At 43.7% G+C, this 18,312-nt stretch overlaps 1 protein-coding gene across 1 annotated transcript; it reads left to right on the forward strand.

Annotated features, from left to right (window-relative positions):
- Positions 1 to 639: 639 nt before the first annotated feature.
- Positions 640 to 14,666, forward strand: RPL18 (ribosomal protein L18). Its single transcript, XM_040325649.1, has 7 exons — positions 640 to 744; positions 5,346 to 5,432; positions 5,520 to 5,627; positions 7,209 to 7,307; positions 8,039 to 8,162; positions 12,229 to 12,298; positions 14,548 to 14,666. Exons 1-7 carry the CDS (start codon positions 742 to 744, stop codon positions 14,621 to 14,623), a joined length of 567 nt encoding a protein of 188 aa, XP_040181583.1. The 5' UTR covers positions 640 to 741; the 3' UTR covers positions 14,624 to 14,666.
- The last annotated feature ends 3,646 nt before the right edge of the window (positions 14,667 to 18,312 follow it).

Genomic DNA, 18,312 nt, shown 5'->3' on the forward strand with positions numbered 1-18,312 from the left:
AGCACAGTGAGCAGAGACAGACCTGTCATCCGCCGGCTCAGCAGGGATCAATGGATTGATCCCTGCTGAGCAAGAGTAGTACGTGAAAACAGACAACCTCGTGTGAAAGGGGCCTTATTCTAGGCTTACCTATAGGTACAAAGGGGTAGATCCACAGAGCAAGTACGCCGGTGTATCTACTGATACGCCGGCATACTTTCAAATTTCCCGCGTCGTATCGTTGTTTTGAATCCTCAAAACAAGATACGACGGCTTCTGGGTTAGATCCGACAGGTGTACGCCTTTGGATCTAAGATGCAATTCTTTGGCGTCCGCTGGGTGGCGTTCACGTCGTTTTCCGCGTCGAGTATGCAAATTAGCTATTTCCGACGATCCATTGATCAAACCGGGAACCTTACTGCCGACATCGCTGGACTCCAGGACAGGTAAGTGTCCATTTATTAAAAACCAGCAGCTGCAGTATGTGTAGCTGCTGGCTTTTAATATTTTTAAGCTTTGACCTCATATTATATTGTTTTGTTAAATCTAAATGACATTTTATTTAAAGAGAATTGAATGTGCATCCAGCTTTATTGTGAGGCGAGCGCAGTTCAGTCTTCCACAGATCATAGAGTGGAGCGGACAGAGCGGCGCGGTTTCCAGCTGACAGCTTCCTGTGTTGGGCTTTTCCCATAAGCCTGTGCGGCCCCTCCTCCTCCTTCCTTTCCTCCCCGAGAAGCCGCTGCTGCCAAAGCCGCCATCATGGTGAGAGAACTTATTGGAAATGTATCCGCAGCCATCCCGCTCCCCCGTCTGTCCGGCCTCGGTCTTTGGGGCTCTGCTGGTGTCGGGGGAGTGTGAGGCTCCGGGTCGGGGCGGTATGGACGGGGAATAGGTGCGGATAGGCCGGTGGAGATGTATGTGAGGGGGGGATACCTGTGTATGGGCGGCCTGCAGAGCCCTATGTAGAGGGTGAGGGAGCGGAGGCCGGGCTCTGTCTTCCATGTATAGGAGCTCCGCACCGTCCTTCCCATCACACGGCGCCGTACACATCGGCTTTTCTCCTCTAGTTTGTATCGTACTTGGGTGTAGGACCCGTCCCAGGACTTGCAGTGTGGGCATTGGACTTTCCTGTACTAGAAGGGAGTACGCTGCTGTCTACAGACACCCATGGGAGCCATGATTGTTATTGGCACCCTCACACACGTGTTTGTGGCCAGCAGTGTAGTTTGCTGCAATTTTAAATATCTGGCCTGCCGTGCTTTTTCACATATTGCCGCATAGTTGGGAGCCCATTGAAATGAATGGACTGTGAAAACCATGTGGTGTAGGAACATACAAGAACACATACATTATGGTGTGTAGTGGCCCATAGGCCCGCGTCACGTCTCTGCTGTTTTTGCGCAGATGTGGCAGCCCGTTATTTGAAATGTAATAAGTGCAGCGCACTTGTTATACTTCTTCTGGTGTGGAGCACATTCTGGTGCTTGCTGCCGCCATGTTAAAGTGTAAGTCCACCTTTACAGAAAATTTGTAAGGTGAACTTACACTGGACCCTCTCCCTTGTCTCGCTGTATTGGAGTCCTGCGATCCCCCCCACTGTTAGGAACCAGGACATTACTTTTCCCGTCTGAGGATTTGAAATCCTGGTTTTCTCCAGTGCTGACAGGACGTGCTAGGCGGCTTCTGATTGGTCCCGTGTAAGTGCGCCCTACAGATTGTTTGTAAACCTGAACTTGCACTTTAATATTCATTTGTAGTTTTTGACATGGTTTTGGGAGTGTAGGAAGTTGCTCATCCTATTAGAATGGGCCGCTGCCCATGCATTTTCTTGCAGAGAAAAAGTCCATGCGCCTTTTAAAAAAAAAAAAAAACTGCGCACAAAAGCACCATGCAATACAATTTATGTGTGCAGGATACCACCCTGCATGGGGTAGGCGTACCGTACGTGTGGCTATGTGTGCGATATACATGCACTAATGCACCCACTCATGTGAAGGTAGCTTTAGTCCAGTCACAGCGGAATGTGTGGAAGTCACGTTTCTTCCACTTCACGTAAACATGCTGCTCTTGCAAGGTAATTTCTAATGACACCACAAACACGCATTTAGCTGCCACCAAACGCATGCATTCCAGTGACAACTGCCCCTTAAAGCAGAACTAAAGTCCATAAGGCTTCATTCTGCTTCAGCAGCTAAGTACCCGCAAGGTCCCTCGCTGGCATCTTCTTCCAGGTGCTGGTCTTCAGCTGTCTTGATTGGCTGGAATGGGATGTCAGTCTTGCGTATGCACACAGGATCATTGGCAGCTCATGTACATTCTACAGATAACAGTAGGGGAATTTAGTTTTATGTCTATTCTGCTATTCAGAGCCTGAGCACTTTATTTTATTGGGACTTTCATTCCTTTTTAGGGTGACTAAATTACCTTGTAGGTCCCCCCGGAGCCACTCTGATAGGTGCACTCCCAGCCGAGACAGATACCATGTGTAAATGGCCAGCATGGTCAGGCTCCTTGGTATGAGCGAGAGTTGGGCCAGGAATCATGGGACATGTAGTCCCAATTCATGATATAGAAGACTCGGTACAATGTGTGTTCGTGGCTGGGTCTTTCTAATTTTGGGTGAGCTCAGGCACCATACGTAGGCGGCCCATGTGTAGTGTGAGTGTGGTTCTTAGTGTTGTGCCAGCTCAGACACAGAGAAGCATTTTACACAAGAGACCAATAAGCTCTTTTCTGTCATAAAAAGCTTACCTGTGACCTTTTGTCTAGCAACAGAGTGAAGTAAGCATGTTCGATTTTCACTCCTCAAAACACATTTTTGGTGGTCTTTGTATAATCAAAATCTCATGGTGGCATTGTCTGCATGTTTGTTGCCTCGTCTTTAATTTCCGCTACTTAAAGAGGAGTTCCACCTAAAAGGGGAAGTTGCACTCTCAGCTTCCACTTTTGGCACTTTTTTGGCAGGAGGGGCTGGTACCCGGTTTTGACAGGTACCTGCCTGCACTTCTGGCTCAGATCGCTGCTGCAAACTGAGCTGGAAGCTTGACTTCTTCCCAGCAGTTTTCTGGGACACATGTGTCAGAAGACTTCGGGACCATTCACAAGGCGCGACTTCTACATGCACAGTACGCCATGGGCTGCAAGTAAAGCCCGCAGGCTTTACTTCCCTTACTAGAGATGCTGGTATCTCTAGGCAGATCATTTTAGTTTTCAATGGGGTTGGGAACGGTTGGGCTCTGTCAAGTCTTTATTGCTGTATGTGTCTCTACTGGGAATAGACATTTTAGGTAGATTTACAGGTAGCTCTTCTAATGGGAACACCTATGCCAGGGACACCTGTTTTAAATAGGACATTCCTCTCACTTTGAGAGATTTCCTATGACTTCCTGTTGGTGTTTCTGGGACAGGAGTTGAAGGGAAATCTCCCTAGTGGTTCTAAGGCAGCAAACAAACAAGCTCACAGGGATTTAACCCTTTGCTTTTCTATAAAAAAAAAAATGGCTAGCTATATATATATATATATATATATATATATATATATATATATATATATATATATATATATATATATATATATATATATATATAATTTCCCCCAAACCATTTTAATACTGCAATGTACCAGCCGCACACAAGGGTAAAGGTTCATTCAGCCAGGAGTAGAATTTTAAGTGCATAGATGGTTTTTTTTGCAAATCTTAATGCAGCAACAATTATATTATATGGACCTAGTTGCGCAGCTTTATTTTGGTCTGCTGTGTTTAACTGTGTAGACCAGAATTCAAAAATCTGTTTGGAGTCCTGCTCATGGACCATATTTTTCTCTTTATGCTTGCAAGTGTTTGTGCGTCTGCACCATTGATTACACATTGTTGTTTACATGTCAGCCCTGAATGAATCCATGTGCAAAATGACTGAAGGCCAATGGTGATTTGCCATTGTATGAATGACTTGTTCAAGGGAGATGTAATCATCAATGTGTAACTGGCAGTGGACATTGGGGTCCACTTATGCTGTACGCACAAATGTTGCATGTGTACAGCATATGGGAAACTTTTTATGTAAAATAAATATTTATGTGCGTAAGCCATAAAATGGCCCAACCTGTGTACCAGATTCTGATTATAGGGTCTCAGAGTTCAGGCACCAACTGTATGTCGGGGTAGGACACATATTGAAATCTCTAGCTGTTCAGTCAATATGTTGGTCGTAGCAAGCATGTAAACCTGTGGGCACTAGAGAAGGCTCAGGCCTCGTACACACGACTGTTTTCCTCGTCAAAATCCATCAAGAAAAATACTGGCAAAGCATTTTTGCTGAGGAAAACAGTCGTGTTTATGTTTTTCGTCGAGAAAACTGTTGTGGATCTCGACGAGAAAAAAAGAATGTTCTCTTTTTTTCTTGTTGGGAGTCTAAATTTCCTCGTCGTGTTTCTAGTCGGGCTGGTTTACGACGAGAAACACGTTCGTGTGTATGCTTAGAAACCCGCGCATGCTCAGAATAAAGTATATGGGAGCGCACCTTTGGTAAAAGTAGCGTTCGTAATGGAGAGAACACATTCGTCACGCTGTAACAGACTGAAAAGCGTGAATCGTCTCATCAAACTTTTACTTAACACGCAGTAACATGAGATTAGCAAAAGCAGCCCCAAGGGTGGCGCTAGTGGAATCAAACTTTCCCTTTATAGTGCCGTCATACGTGTTTTACGTTACCGCGTTTGAGAACGATGAGATTTTGTCTTGACAACGTGTACGCAAAGAAAGCTTGACAAGATTCTCGTTAAGCTTGACAAGGAACTCGTCGAGGAAAACTGTTTCTTTTACGACGAGATTCTTGGTCGTGTGTACGAGGCCTCAGATTTAGTCCTGCCTTTCACTAAAGCTGGATACACACTATACAATTTTTTATTTTTAGATTTTTTTTTTCCCCCCCTTACCAAAACCATATAATGTGTATACAGCTTAAGCAGCAGTAGTTGTGTGACTCCTGGAACCTTAGGGACAGTATGTTTTTAGGCATATTGAACATGGCTACAACTGACAGTCCTAAAGCAGAAGCATTCTGACCCTTGGATCTTTTTAAAATGGTTTAATGTTCTGTTGGCTAACAGTACTATTTACATGAATACTAGTGATCTGCTGCATTGTTTGAACTGTTAGGAAACTGGGGACAGGTTTACAGGTTCTATTCTGTGTGAGGTTTACTGACGTTCAAGCACCTGGAACAGTGCCTTTATAGTATTATGGTAAACGGACTACTTACTGATATCCACTCTGGTGGTTGTTTAGCCAGTTTGAAAGAGTATATTACAAGAATTGTCATCTATAGGAACTGTTGCTTAATTTTGTGCATCGCTTTTGCAGGGAGTAGATATCCGTCATAACAAAGACCGCAAGGTGCGACGAAAAGAGCCCAAAAGTCAGGATATCTACCTGAGACTTCTGGTTAAGGTTAGTAATGTTTGTACTTAAGTATTGATGGCAAGCTCTGAATTTCAGTATCAAATTAAATAAATATATTTTTTTTCTGTTTTCCAGTTATACCGTTTCTTGGCTCGTCGTACAAATGCCACCTTCAACAAAGTGGTTTTGAGACGTCTGTTCATGAGCCGCACCAACAGGCCACCCCTTTCTCTGTCCCGTTTGGTAAGAATTGAAAGCGCTGTATGATGGTCCTGTTGGTGGAAAATGTATTTGTTTTTCTTTTAACTTGAATATTTTTAATGGTTACCACTAAGAACAGACCTAAACCCATAAAGTAATTTACTGCCACTTCAACCTTCTTGCTCCTTCTATGGAAAGCTAAAATGGAGCCCTTATATACATGCTTTTTTAGGCAGAATGGGGTCCTTGAATTTAACTGGTAAAAGTGGGACTAGTGATGCCCCTCTCTGGATCTAGCCTGTGACTTGAGGGTTTCTGTGGGGAACTGTTTCAGGTCCTAATAATCTAGGGAACTGTAAGTTTAGGCACCTTTCACACTGGTGGAGTCCACCAGCAGGTATTCCTGCTCACTAGGCAATCTCTCTGCTGATCCCCGCTGAGCAGGCAGGTGACAAGTCCGTGTCTGCTAATGCAGACATGGATACAGCCCGCTGTTCTCTATGGGATGTCGGATAGAAACTGCCCACATATCTGTTTCCATCTGACTGACCAATGAGCCAGATGAATGGGGTCTGTTTGAGAAGTGTGTAAGCCAGATCAGGTCTGCACCAGCAAATGACTATTCTTTGATGGGGGCACTTTTGGGTTGTTCTCCAGACCCCCCCCCCCCCCCCTATATCTTTAAACCCCTGCATACCTTGTGGTAGGTACTGAATGTTTCTGCAATCCAGCGGTGTCTTGCAGAATTCTGTCCTTGCTTGGTCCTGCACCACCATATTGCAGTGTGATGTCACCCCAAGGCTTACTGGCTCTTATGGGTTTAGCAGACAGGCCTTGAGATGATGAACCACACAGTCCTCCCCTCCTCCTTCTCTGCGAAGCACTAAGCTTTCTGGGATATGTGACCAGCATACCCAAGGAGCCGTAGCAGGCGTAATACCCATAATTTGGCTAGGGGGAGGACAGAACTTTTTTAAAGCGAATAAAGTGCGCTTTAAATGGAGAGGAGGGAACTTTGCAATAAGGGTAAAGTTCTACTTTAAGCCTAACTTCGGGTTTATTTTCACTTTAGTTTGTCTGGGCAAAGCTGGCATACTTGTATGTAACTGGTCCTACTACTGTATGATACAGCACTGACAGCAGCTGCATCAATTCATAAAGAAAATAATTTTCTTGGGCCAAGTAGACTGTTTAAAGTGAAAATAAACCTACAGTTGGGCTTTAAGGTAGACAACTTTTTCATGAGCACATACGTACCTTCAGAACTCCATTGGTACCATTGTGTCCCACTCTACCTGCTAAGTTCAGACCACCAGTAGTAATGCTGTTAAAGCTGCTTCTTTTCCCCACATGTGAGGAAAAAATCTCCTTAACAGGGACTTGGCATCAAAAAACTAGCAGGTTTAACCCTTCTTCACCTCCTAGTTCATTTGGTTTTATTGCTCAATACTGTTTTGGTGACACAACAGGAAGTGAGGGAAAATCTATACAGAAAGGACACGGACAGTGGTTCGGACTCCTTCACATTCCAATAACTAAAAGGGAAAAATATAAGATAAAGAATTGAAGTAAAATGATTGTAAACCCTTTTTATGCTAAATACTGCCTTATTTGTTCTAATAGATTCGCAAGATGAAGCTTGCTGGACGTGAAAGCAAAACTGCTGTGGTGGTTGGATGCATCACAGATGATGTCAGAATTCAAGATATCCCCAAACTCAAGGCAAGTGCTCTTTCTGAATTATTACAATTGCTTATTGATGTGTGTAAAATATTTTCTCATCTATTTATTTTGTCCAAAAGGTAGCTTGTGGTTAAAGTGGTTGTAAACCCACTTGTTTTACTTTTACCTGAAGGTAAGCCTATAATTGGGCTTACCTGTAGGTATAAAGAATATCTCCTAAACCTGCACGGTTTAGGAGATATTCCCCTCGCAATGCGCCGCTGATTGCAGCGGCGCATGCGCAGGGGGGATCTACGGCGAAAGGACCGGCCGCCGCCGGACCTTGCCGAATTTAAATCTCCCGCGCGCATGCGCGGGAGTGACGTCATCGCCGCTCCAGCCAATCACAGCGCTGGAGCGGCGATACCCGGAAGACACGCCGAGTCAAGATGATATCTCCCTCGGCGTCGACCAGGTAAGTTCTACACACCTCGTTCCGAGGTAAGTATTTCATAATGAGCTAATATGCGGTGCATATTTATTTAAAAAATAAATACAAATTTTGATGCGGGTTTACAACCACTTTAAATGAAACTTGTAATTTAAGTTCAGGGGCTGCTTTTTTAAAAATGCCACTCGCTTGGCTTTCTTTGAAATCTCTGCTCTTAAAGGAGAAACTCTTCCCTTCAGTTTTTGTCAATGTATTTCATGTTTTCTGCTTTTTGACATTTGTTTGATTTATAATTGTACAAAGTAACAAATGTGCATATTTTTATTCATTTTTAATTCAGGTGTGCGCGCTTAAAGTGTCTTCTGGAGCACGCAGAAGAATTCTTAAAACTGGTGGACAAATTTTGACATTTGACCAGTTGGCTCTTGCTGCCCCCAAAGGCCAGAACACTGTTCTGCTTTCAGGTAATGACACTCCACCGGGCATATGTTTTCGCTACAATAGTTTTGAAAGTGGTATCATGTCTAAAGCCTCGTACACAGGATCAGATTTTCGGATGACCTTTTGTTGATTTTTTTTTAATTGATTTTTTTGCATGCTAGTCTTGTGTCGAAATTGAAGAGGTTACTCGCCATACGAAATTCTCGTACAACAGAATTCGACTTTAGGCGTGTTGTAATGTGTTGCATAGTTTTGTATGTATAACCATACTAATTAAATGAAAATTGGACGTTAAGTTCACGTACAACAAAAATTTTAGTCTGCCCATCCAGCTTTTGTCGGACGAAAAATCGAAATCGTCTGTCGAAAGCACCATACTAACGATCCGAAAATTGGCAGATCGTTCGGACAGAATTTGACTTCTGATTTTTCGTATTGTGTTGGGGGCCTTAAGTCCTTGTTCACGCTAGTGTGTACTCTGATGTAGTTGCTGCTGTGCAGCACTGCACGACAATGGATATCACATTATTCTTTATGGTGCTTGTTCACATCAATGTAGCATGTTTAAAAAAAAACACGTGGAGGCTTCTTTGTTGCAGTTTTGGTTCCATAGACTTCGATTGGAGCGCACGTAAACTGCATTTAACTAGTTTGTGTGTCTTTGGAATGCTTTTTACAAAAAATGCAGCAGCATCAAAAACTATCAATATTGCACTAAAAGTGACGGACATATCTCACACTCTTTTGGGACCATTGACATTTTATAGAGTGATCAGTGCCATAAAATAAGGACTGATTACCGTATAAATGTCACTGGCAGGGAAGGGGTTAACACTATGGGGGAAATCAAGGGGTGTGTTCCCTGGGTGCTGTTTTTAACTGGGGGGGGGGAGGGGACTAACTGGGAGTACTGAGAGATTGCTGTTCCTTATTGCTAGGAACAGGCGACCACTCTGAAATCCCCTGTCGGAACAGGGATCTGTTTGTTTACGTTGATAGAACCCCATTCTGTCTCTGTGGAGCGATCGTGGGTGGCCAGCTAAAGGGACCGCCGTATTGATGCAGCGTTTTGCGGGAACAAGCCAACCTGCCGCCGCATGATGGCGGCTGGTCAGCAAGTGGTTAATATTAGTTTTGAAAAGGTAAAGCTGTCTTCTGGTATTTTCAACTATTAGAGATGACTGACCAGAAAAGTGAGGTGTGTGTTTTTTTTTTTTTTTTTTCTTGTAGGGGACGGCTAGAACCCCTTTTAAGCTGTCTTCCTATATTCTGAAACTGTTGTAAGTGGAACAGGATCTGGAGTAAAACCATACCCCTGATCTAACCCCTTTCTTATCAAAACTAAAAATTGGGCTGGACATAGAATACATGTTATGATGGTGTTCAGTATATAAAAAAGTAAAAAATAAATATACTCGGATGGATGCAGCATTAATCCCCCTGTCATCTTGAAGTATGAGAACTGAGATGTAAAACCCTGCTAATTGCTCAGTTCTGGGTCTTCAGTGAGCAAAACAGCCTGTGACTGTCATTTACTGGCTCATTGAAGTGCTGGGCTGTTGAGGGGCTGGAAGTGATTATGTGGGGCTCCCAGTGGCTTGTTGAGTGGGTGAACCAGCTGCTGGTTCAGGCCTCTGGATAGATCTTAACTGTAAATTTGCGATCTTTTCTGACCCTGGCTCACTGAGTGAGTGACGTCAGCTGACAGCTGGCTTGGGCTACAAGCTGTTGGGCTGCAAATGTATCACAGGAGTAAATTGAACCTCTAGCATTGGGAAAAATGTGTTAATTGAAAATGTACCATCATCCTAATATTTGAAGAATAAGTGAGGGGTTCAGGGGACCCCCGTAAACCCTGAACACCTACAGTAGAGATGGGCCGGGAGGACTATAGAGGTACTTAGTAAAGTGAATATACTCAGAATCAAGCTAGTATTGAAAAGAGTTTAACAGAATTTATTGACATAGTATAAAAAACAAGTTTTAAACACTCAACATATTGATAAAACAATACAACAAAACGTGACGACAAACTGATCACCAAGCGTGTAATCCCTCAAGGAGGGGGAGGTTTCAGGTGAGGAGTTGGGGTCACGTAAAGGACAATCTCGAGTCTCTACTAGTTTCGCGATAAATATCGCTTCGTCAGGAGACAATCTATAAATTAAAAACACAAAAATTAAAAAAAACATCAACAATATATATAAAAAAACTTCATCCAAGGGGTGTGTGTAATACACACCCTCTGGAGTACATGGTATGACATATAAAAGAGGGATTAGGGGTCATGTCTCCTACCTAGGGGCACAGAGTCCCAGCAGCCAAAACCAATCCAGAACGACCACAGAGCTATTGACTCAAACGGAAGCCAGATGAAGTGGTGGAAAGTCTATTGATATAATAGGTAATATATCAATTTAAAGAAAGGGGAGGAAAAGGCTAGGGGGGGGGGGGTGTATTTGGCAAAAGAGTGGGACGGGGGAGTAGAAGGGAGGGGGAGGAGAACAGATGGGATAAGCAGAAGGAAGTGGGAAAAGCCAAATGATCTAGATAAAAAATCCCCTAGGCACCCAGAGGTCAAGAGTATAGTAGGTGCGGGGGATGGTTTGAGAGGGAATGAGCAAGTGCATCGGTGCCGAGATAAACCACAACCAGGTGAGGAGTGAAAAGGAAGGGGGAGTGCTCCTAAAACGTGAAAGATAAAATATATGTATTAATAATAAACAGGGGGTATACCTGATTACCCGAAGGGCAAGGGGGTATCGTAAGTGATAATGGATCCCAGGATGGAACAGTTCCAAGTAGGGAAACTGATGAGGTAGTGAGCGTAAGCCACAAAATAAGTGAAAGATTTAGGGTGTAACAAAGAAGTTGGTTACCAGATGAGTGGTCAAAACGCTGACATCTAGGCAAACAATAAAAAAACGATCGATCAGTGTATCACAGGAGTGCAGAACAAACTGCATTCCTGTGATCTCCGAGAGAAGTATAGCTCCTGCCTTTTAATTATTTTGTCATCAGTTTGAGACACTTCTGAGATCATTCAAAATTTACTGACAAGTGCAGTTTACTTCCTGACCACATCACCCTTTCCTCTGTTGCATCACAAATGTGGGGTGAAAGCCTGCTTAGCGATCTGTTTTTATTGCCATGTCTGCTTGTGTCTATCAGATCTAATTACTGTTTAGTTCTCACCTGCACCAGTGCTAAACTGAGACGCCCAGGGATTGTGGGATGTATAGCTTCTTCACAGGAAGTGTCACTTCTTAGACTACAGAGATCATGCATTGAATGCCTGTGCAGTGCTGTGCTACATGGCTCCATGTGAACAGAAGCGGAGGAGTGTGAAGACTTGCTCTACTATAGTCTGACAAATGACTCCGTAAAACTGCGTTCTTTTCTAAATTTAGAAATATACAAAAAATTCTCAGTTGCTAAGTCATTGGTTGCAGACATATTCATCTGGTTCCAATTTTAGTTGGTAATCTATGAGCGGTAGGTTTCTGCATATGTATATATCTGGGGATATTAACATACTAACGGTGATGGTCTGTTATGCCCAGATTATAGTACCTGCACTTCTGCAGAAATCTGGTTGCTGAATTTGTACCCTGAGAGATGTTTGGGTAAACTCTTCAAACTAAATTTATAAAAATAATGCTTGGCAGTTGCTGGCTGCGTTTTTTGAAAAAACTAGTTGCCTGGATATCGGTTTACTTCATTGCGCGCAGACTTGTTCTAGTTCTATGATTCAGAGTGAATTAGGAGCTCCTGATTGGTTTACTTGTTCAGGTCTGTATAGAAAGCTATTGGTCATGTTTGTATTCAGACATTTTCAGGAGCGCTTGGCAGTGTAGCCTGTAAGGGTTCCTTTTAAGTAGAAATTTGGGATTTTTTTATATTTTTAAGTTGCTTGTAAATACTAGAGAGCAAGCAAATCAACAGTATTTTAGGTCTGTTTTTTTACTGAATTTATCTGAAGCAACACCTTTTTAGGATTTGTAACTTTGCCTAACCTCTGCATAGCCAGAGACGCAATGTAAAACTTATTCAGAACTGTTTTGCTAACCGGTATAATATTTGTTTCAGGTCCTCGCAAGGGACGGGAGGTGTACAGACACTTTGGAAAGGCACCTGGTACTCCACATAGTCACACCAAGTAAGTTGACTAAGCTAATGTGTATTAATAATTGGCCTGTTCAGAGAACAGTATAAGGTCTGGTGGATGACTTGAAGTCTGCTCTTTGCCCCAGTTCCAAGAATAAACTGTATGTTCAGGTATGGGCAAAGATGTCTTCCTTTCTTGCCTCCCACAATGCATCACTCAAGCCCTGCTATGGGGGGGGAGAGATAATCCACTTGAAGCTCCTTGATCCCCTGCTAATTTTGTACGTTTGCCCACTGACATTAAATGATCAGTCTCTAATTTTAATGGTAGGCTTATTTTAACAGAATAAAAAAAAAATACGCGCATTTCAAAAAAGTTATACATTTTGCATTCTAATGAGTGAAATAAGTATTTGATCCCCTTTCAATCGGCAAGATTTCTGGCTCCCAGGTGTCTTCTATACAGGTAACTAGCTGAGATGACTTGCACTCCCTTTTAAGAGTGCTCCTAATCTCAGCTTTTTACCTGTATAGAAGACTCCTGTCCACAGAATCAATCAGATTCCAATCTCTCCACCATTGCCAAGACCAAAGGGCTGTCCAAGGATGTCAGGGACAAGATTGTAGACCTACAAAATGCTTGAATTGGCTACAAGACAATCACCAAGCAGCTTGGTGAGGTTGCCAACAGTTGGTGCAAATAAAAATAAAAGTTTCTTTAATTTTTTTTCAGGCTTCCCAGCCTAGAGATATGTGGGGTCTTATTGACCCCATGTCTCACTGTAAAGAGGACCTGTCATATTCCTATTACAAGGGATGTTTACAAGGGATGTTTACAAGTGCCAAACTGAAAAAAAGTAACTTACAATTTTTTTAAAGTGTCCCTGTGTGCTCGCACGCAGAATCGAACGCATACGCAAGTCCCGCCCACATATGAAACCGGTGTTCAAACCATACATGTGAGGTATTGCCGCGAATGTTAAAACGAGAGCGATCATTTTGGCCCTAGATCTCCTCTGTAAAACTTTAAAGCGGAGGTTCACCCATGGAGAACACATTTTCCCCATAGCTGGATGCTCGTTTTGTCTAGGGGAATCTGCTATTTGTTTTAAAATATGATCCGTACTTACCCGTTTACGAGATGCATCTTCTCTGTCGCTTCCGGGTATGGGCTGCGGGACTGGGCGTTCCTTCTTGATTGACAGTCTTCCGAGAGGCTTCCGACGGTCGCATCCATCGCGTCACGTTTTTCCGAAAGAAGCCGAACATCGGTGCGCAGGCGCAGTATAGAGCCGCACCGACTTTCGGCTACTAGTGACGCGATGGATGCGACCGTCGGAAGCCTCTCGGAAGACTGTCAATCAAGAAGGAACGCCCGCTCCCGAAGACCCATACCCGGAAGCGACGGAGAAGATGCATCTCGAAAACGGGTAAGTACGGATCATATTTTAAAACAAATAGCCGATTCCCCTAGACAAAACGAGCATCCAGCTATGGGGAAAACGGAAAAAAAACACAAATGGGTGAACTACCGCTTTAAACATTTTTAAAGCATCACATACGTGGAATTTTTAAGTCCCGAAGTTTGGCACCATTCCACGAGCGTGTGCAATTTTGAAGCATGACATGTTGGGTATCTACTCGGCGTAACTTCATCTTTCACATGCAAAAACATTGGGCTAACTTTACTGTTTTTTTTTTTTTTTTTTTTTTTTTTTATTAAAGCACATTTATTTTTTCGGAAAAATTTGCTGCGCAAATACCGTGCAAGATAAATAAGTTGCAATGACCGCCGTTGTATTCTCTAGGGTCTTTGCTAAAAAAAAAATATATAATGTTTGGGTGTGCTATGTAATTTTCTAGCAAAAAAATTGATTTTTACATGTAGAAGAGAAATGTCAGAATTGGCCTGGGTGGCAAGTGGTTAAATGCTTAAAGTTGTTGGAAGCTAGCTAAAAGCTTTGGAAATGCATTGTAAAAGCTTGCCACAACTCTCATACAGGCTATAGCCCCTATGTACAAGGCCTTGCTGCTATTATAGAGAAAATATGTGCTGCCCTCTCTGCCATTTACAGTATGGTTACTACTCTCCTAAAAAGCATCAAGTTCTGGAAATCTGCTTAACTGCTGCACCACCCATTACAGAATGTGATGCATTATGGAAGTGCAATATGAGTTTTATGAATGACTGAGAGGGAAAATGCCCTAACCAATATATTTATATACCTGTAAAGCTAATGTTATTTCAGCGTCATGTTCTAAATATATACTTTTTTTTTTTTTTCTTCTTCTTCTTTTTAGGCCCTATGTCCGTTCTAAGGGCAGAAAGTTTGAGCGTGCTAGAGGTCGCAGAGCAAGCAGAGGATACAAGAACTAAACACCGTCTGTGCTTTGTACTCATTAAAGATGTTAGATCTTCATTCAGTCGTCATGTGTGTTTTTATAAAAAAAAAAAAAAAAACATTGCTGGTTTTTCTGAGTGGATGCAAAAACCACTCTTAAAGGTAAAATGTACACCATATCTTTATTTTTTGTCTTCAGGAATAGAAATCGTATTTTTGCATGTGTTGTGGTTTCTGCTGGTAGATGGATTCTGCAGAAATGGGTGAACTGGAGGAATCTTACAGATGTATGGCAAAAATAGTACTTCTATGTAGTGAGCCTTTGCGTAAAAAGTGATTGTTATAGCCAGCGCCTATCTGATACTTACAGAATGCTGTATTTTAGATTTCAATTCTCGCCCTACTAAGACAACGTGGCATCGCTGTCGTGGGCGTGTCTATAACATCAGACCCTCAGACACTTGGGTGGCTACTGAACATTGAAAAGTCAGTAATGGTAACGACTCAACGCCTAGTGTATCTATCTGGGATTGTTTCTGGTCTCCTCAGAGGCAAAGGTTTGCTTCCCTGTGGAAAAGTTGCAGACCTCCGGGCTGCGGTGCGGTAGTTGACATCCCAGAAGGGCCATCACTCCGCTTTGCATGTGAGTCCCGGGCCTCATGGTGGCCTCCTTCGAGGCGGTACCATAGACGCTATCTCACACAAGTGCTACAGAAGGAAAATTCTGTCCAGATGGGACAAGTGCCCATCATCCCTGGATTATCAGATCTGTTTGAGCCACCTGGTCAGGCCCTCCCTGGTGTGGCTGACCTCACCGGCACTTCTGTTCGGGAAGTCTTTCCTTCCTTATCACTGGATAGTCATCACGACAGACGCTAGCCTTACCGGTGGGGGGGATTCAGTCGACCCAGGGTCACTGGTCTCCAGAGGATTCCCATTTGCCTATCAAGGTCCTGGAACTTCGGGCGATCAGGCTATGCCTCTCCACATGGTCTGAGGCTACGAGGGCGTCGGGTCAGGATCCAGTCGGACAACGCCACGGCGGTGGCATATGTCAACCATCAAGGAGGAACAAGTAGCTTGGCTGCAGCATCAGAAGTTGCTCACATCCTAAGGTGGGCAGAAAGGAGCATTCCGGGTGTAGAAAATTGGCAGTCGGACTACCTGTGTTGCCAGATGCTGGACCAAGGAGAATGGTCTCTGCATCCGGAGGTGTTTCAGCTCCTTTGCCCAATTTGTAATTTATACTTTTGAACCCCCCCCCCCCCTGCATCATGATGTTCGCAGGGAACGGAAGCCAGGGCACACAGCATTGGGCGGAAGATCCAGCAGCTTGACACAGTGGGAGTACATCGCGGGTTCCCAGGGAGAGGGTAAGTAACCTCTTCCAGGATCCAGCAATGCAATCCCAAGTGTGGCTCGGGTTACTGCTAATTAATGGTGCTGAATTTTCAGGCCAAGCCACACTCGGGAATACTGCTAAGGAGGTTAATGCACCTGATACTGCGGGAGTACTTGCCTTACAATGGGTCAGAGCTGTTTTGTTGGCAAAAAGGAGGACCTATCCAGTATTGGGTGGATTTTTAATATACTTTTTATGGCTGATCGATGTATGTAATATATTGCAAGCTACCTGTTCTTGCTGAAAATTGAAAAGCAATTCAGACAAGTAACAAAAAAAGAAATGGGGCTCTATTCACCATTAAGTACTTTTCTTTTCTTGAGGGACACAGGAAATGTTTAAAATTGTAAGGGTAGAATTTTTTTTTCTTTTATATCTTTAAGGGGTTGTAAAGGTAAATGTTTTTTTCACCTTAATGCATTAAGATGAAAAAACATCTGCTGATTTATAGGCCCCCTCGAACCTCCCCCTTTACTTACCTGACCCCTCGAAAGTCCCGCGCTGTGAATGCGCTGGCTTCCCGGCTCTGTCATTGGTTGATTGAAAGCAACGCAGCCATTGGCTCGCACTGCTGTCAATCACATCCAATGACACAGCGCCGAGTGATGCAGATGGCCACCGGCTGTATCATAGGAGCACGCCCGCAAAGACCTCTAACACTATGCTCGCTCGCATGAAGGTGTTGAGTCCTTGCGGGGAGGAGCCGAGACAGCCGCCGAGGGACCCCAGAAGACCGGGTTCGGGTCCACTCTGTGCAAAACGAGCTGCACAGTGGAGGTAAGTATAACATGTATGTTGTTTAAAAATAATCACTTTAGTGATCCTTTAACGCATTCTCTGCCATAAAAAAAGTGCACAGGCTTCTCCTAGCCCCCCTAATTAAGTAAGCCCCATCTCGATCCAGTGCTATGCTCAAGAGCATCGGCTCTCACTGGACATGAAGGCAGCAGCTGTAGTGAATGGCTTCTGCTGCCATCAATCACAGCCTCTGAAGGGGGAGGTGGTGCTGAGCCACGTTGTGTGTCAATGGACACACAGTGCAGCTCAATATTGAACCTGCATGAGTGCCCCAATAGCCAGCGACTTGCTATGAGGGCTGTTAGCAGAGGGAAGGAGCACCAGAGGGGGACCCCAGAAGAGAAGTATCAGGCTTTCTCAGTGCAAAACCAGTGCACAGAGCAGGTAAGTATGAAATGTTTGATTGTAAACTTTTTTGTTTGAATATCACTTTAATCTTTGGTGGGGAGTGAGGAACAAACCGTCTCTGAGACCGGAATAGAAACCCAAGATCCCTCGAAAGCCATACAGATCAAAACTCTTGAACAAGGGTTCTGCAAGTATATGAAAGTGCCCTACACACGTGTTCTGATAAGACAGAGATGAGATGGAAGGCTTTCAGAAGGTGACAACTGACCTTTAGCCATTGTTCACACCAGTGAGACTTAAAGGGGTGTTCCAGCCTTTTTTTAAGTTTATTAAGTCAGCAGCTACAAAAAGTGTAGCTGCTGGCTTTTAACCACTTGAGATCCGCGCTATAGACAAAAGACGTCCACAGCACGGCTCTCAAGGGCCGAGTGGACGTCTTTTTCTGTGCATTACCCGCACGCGCGCCACTGGGGGGCGCGCAGCGGGTAAACACTGTGCCGGCGCATTGCTAGGAAGCTGATGCGTGTACCTGGCGGCTGCAATGTCCGCCGTGTACACGCGATCGGCGGTGACAGCAGGGACGTGGAGCTCTGTGTGTAAACACAGAGCTCCATGTCCTGTCAGGGAGAGAGGAGACCAATCTGTGTCTCTTGTACATAGGGACACAGCATCGGTCACCTCCCCCAGTCAGTCCCCTCCCCCCACAGTTAGAACACACCCAGGATACACATTTAACCCCTTCCTCACCCCCTAGTGTTAACCCCTTCCCTGCCAGTCACATTTATACAGTAATTAGTGCATTTTTATAGCACTGATCGCGGTATAAATTTGAATGGTCCCAAATTTGTGTCAAAAGTGTCCGATAGGTCCGTCGCAATATCGCAGGCCTGACAAAAAAATCGCAGATCGCCGCCATTACTAGTAAAAAATAAATCATAAATCTATCCCCTATTTTGAGGTGCTATAACTTTTGCGCAAACCGATCAAATACGCTTATTGCAGGTTTTTTTTGTTAACAAAAATATGTTGAATACGTATCGGCCTAAACCGAGGAAAAAAATATTTTTTTTAAAAATAAATTGGGATATTATAACAGTGTTTTTTTCCCCAAATTTTCTGTCTTTTTTTTTTTTTTTTTTTGTTTATAGCGCAAAAAATAAAAATCACAGAGATGAT

Source organism: Rana temporaria, chromosome 10, assembly GCF_905171775.1.
Source record: "Rana temporaria chromosome 10, aRanTem1.1, whole genome shotgun sequence".
In the NCBI taxonomy this organism is placed as follows: domain Eukaryota; kingdom Metazoa; phylum Chordata; class Amphibia; order Anura; family Ranidae; genus Rana; species Rana temporaria.

Excerpts from the sequence above, each read along its gene's own strand:
- RPL18 (XM_040325649.1), top strand. Across the intron at positions 5,628-7,208 it reads CCCTTTCTCTGTCCCGTTTG|ATTCGCAAGATGAAGCTTGC; the intron begins GTAAGAATTGAA and ends TTGTTCTAATAG. Across the intron at positions 12,299-14,547 it reads ACTCCACATAGTCACACCAA|GCCCTATGTCCGTTCTAAGG; the intron begins GTAAGTTGACTA and ends TCTTCTTTTTAG.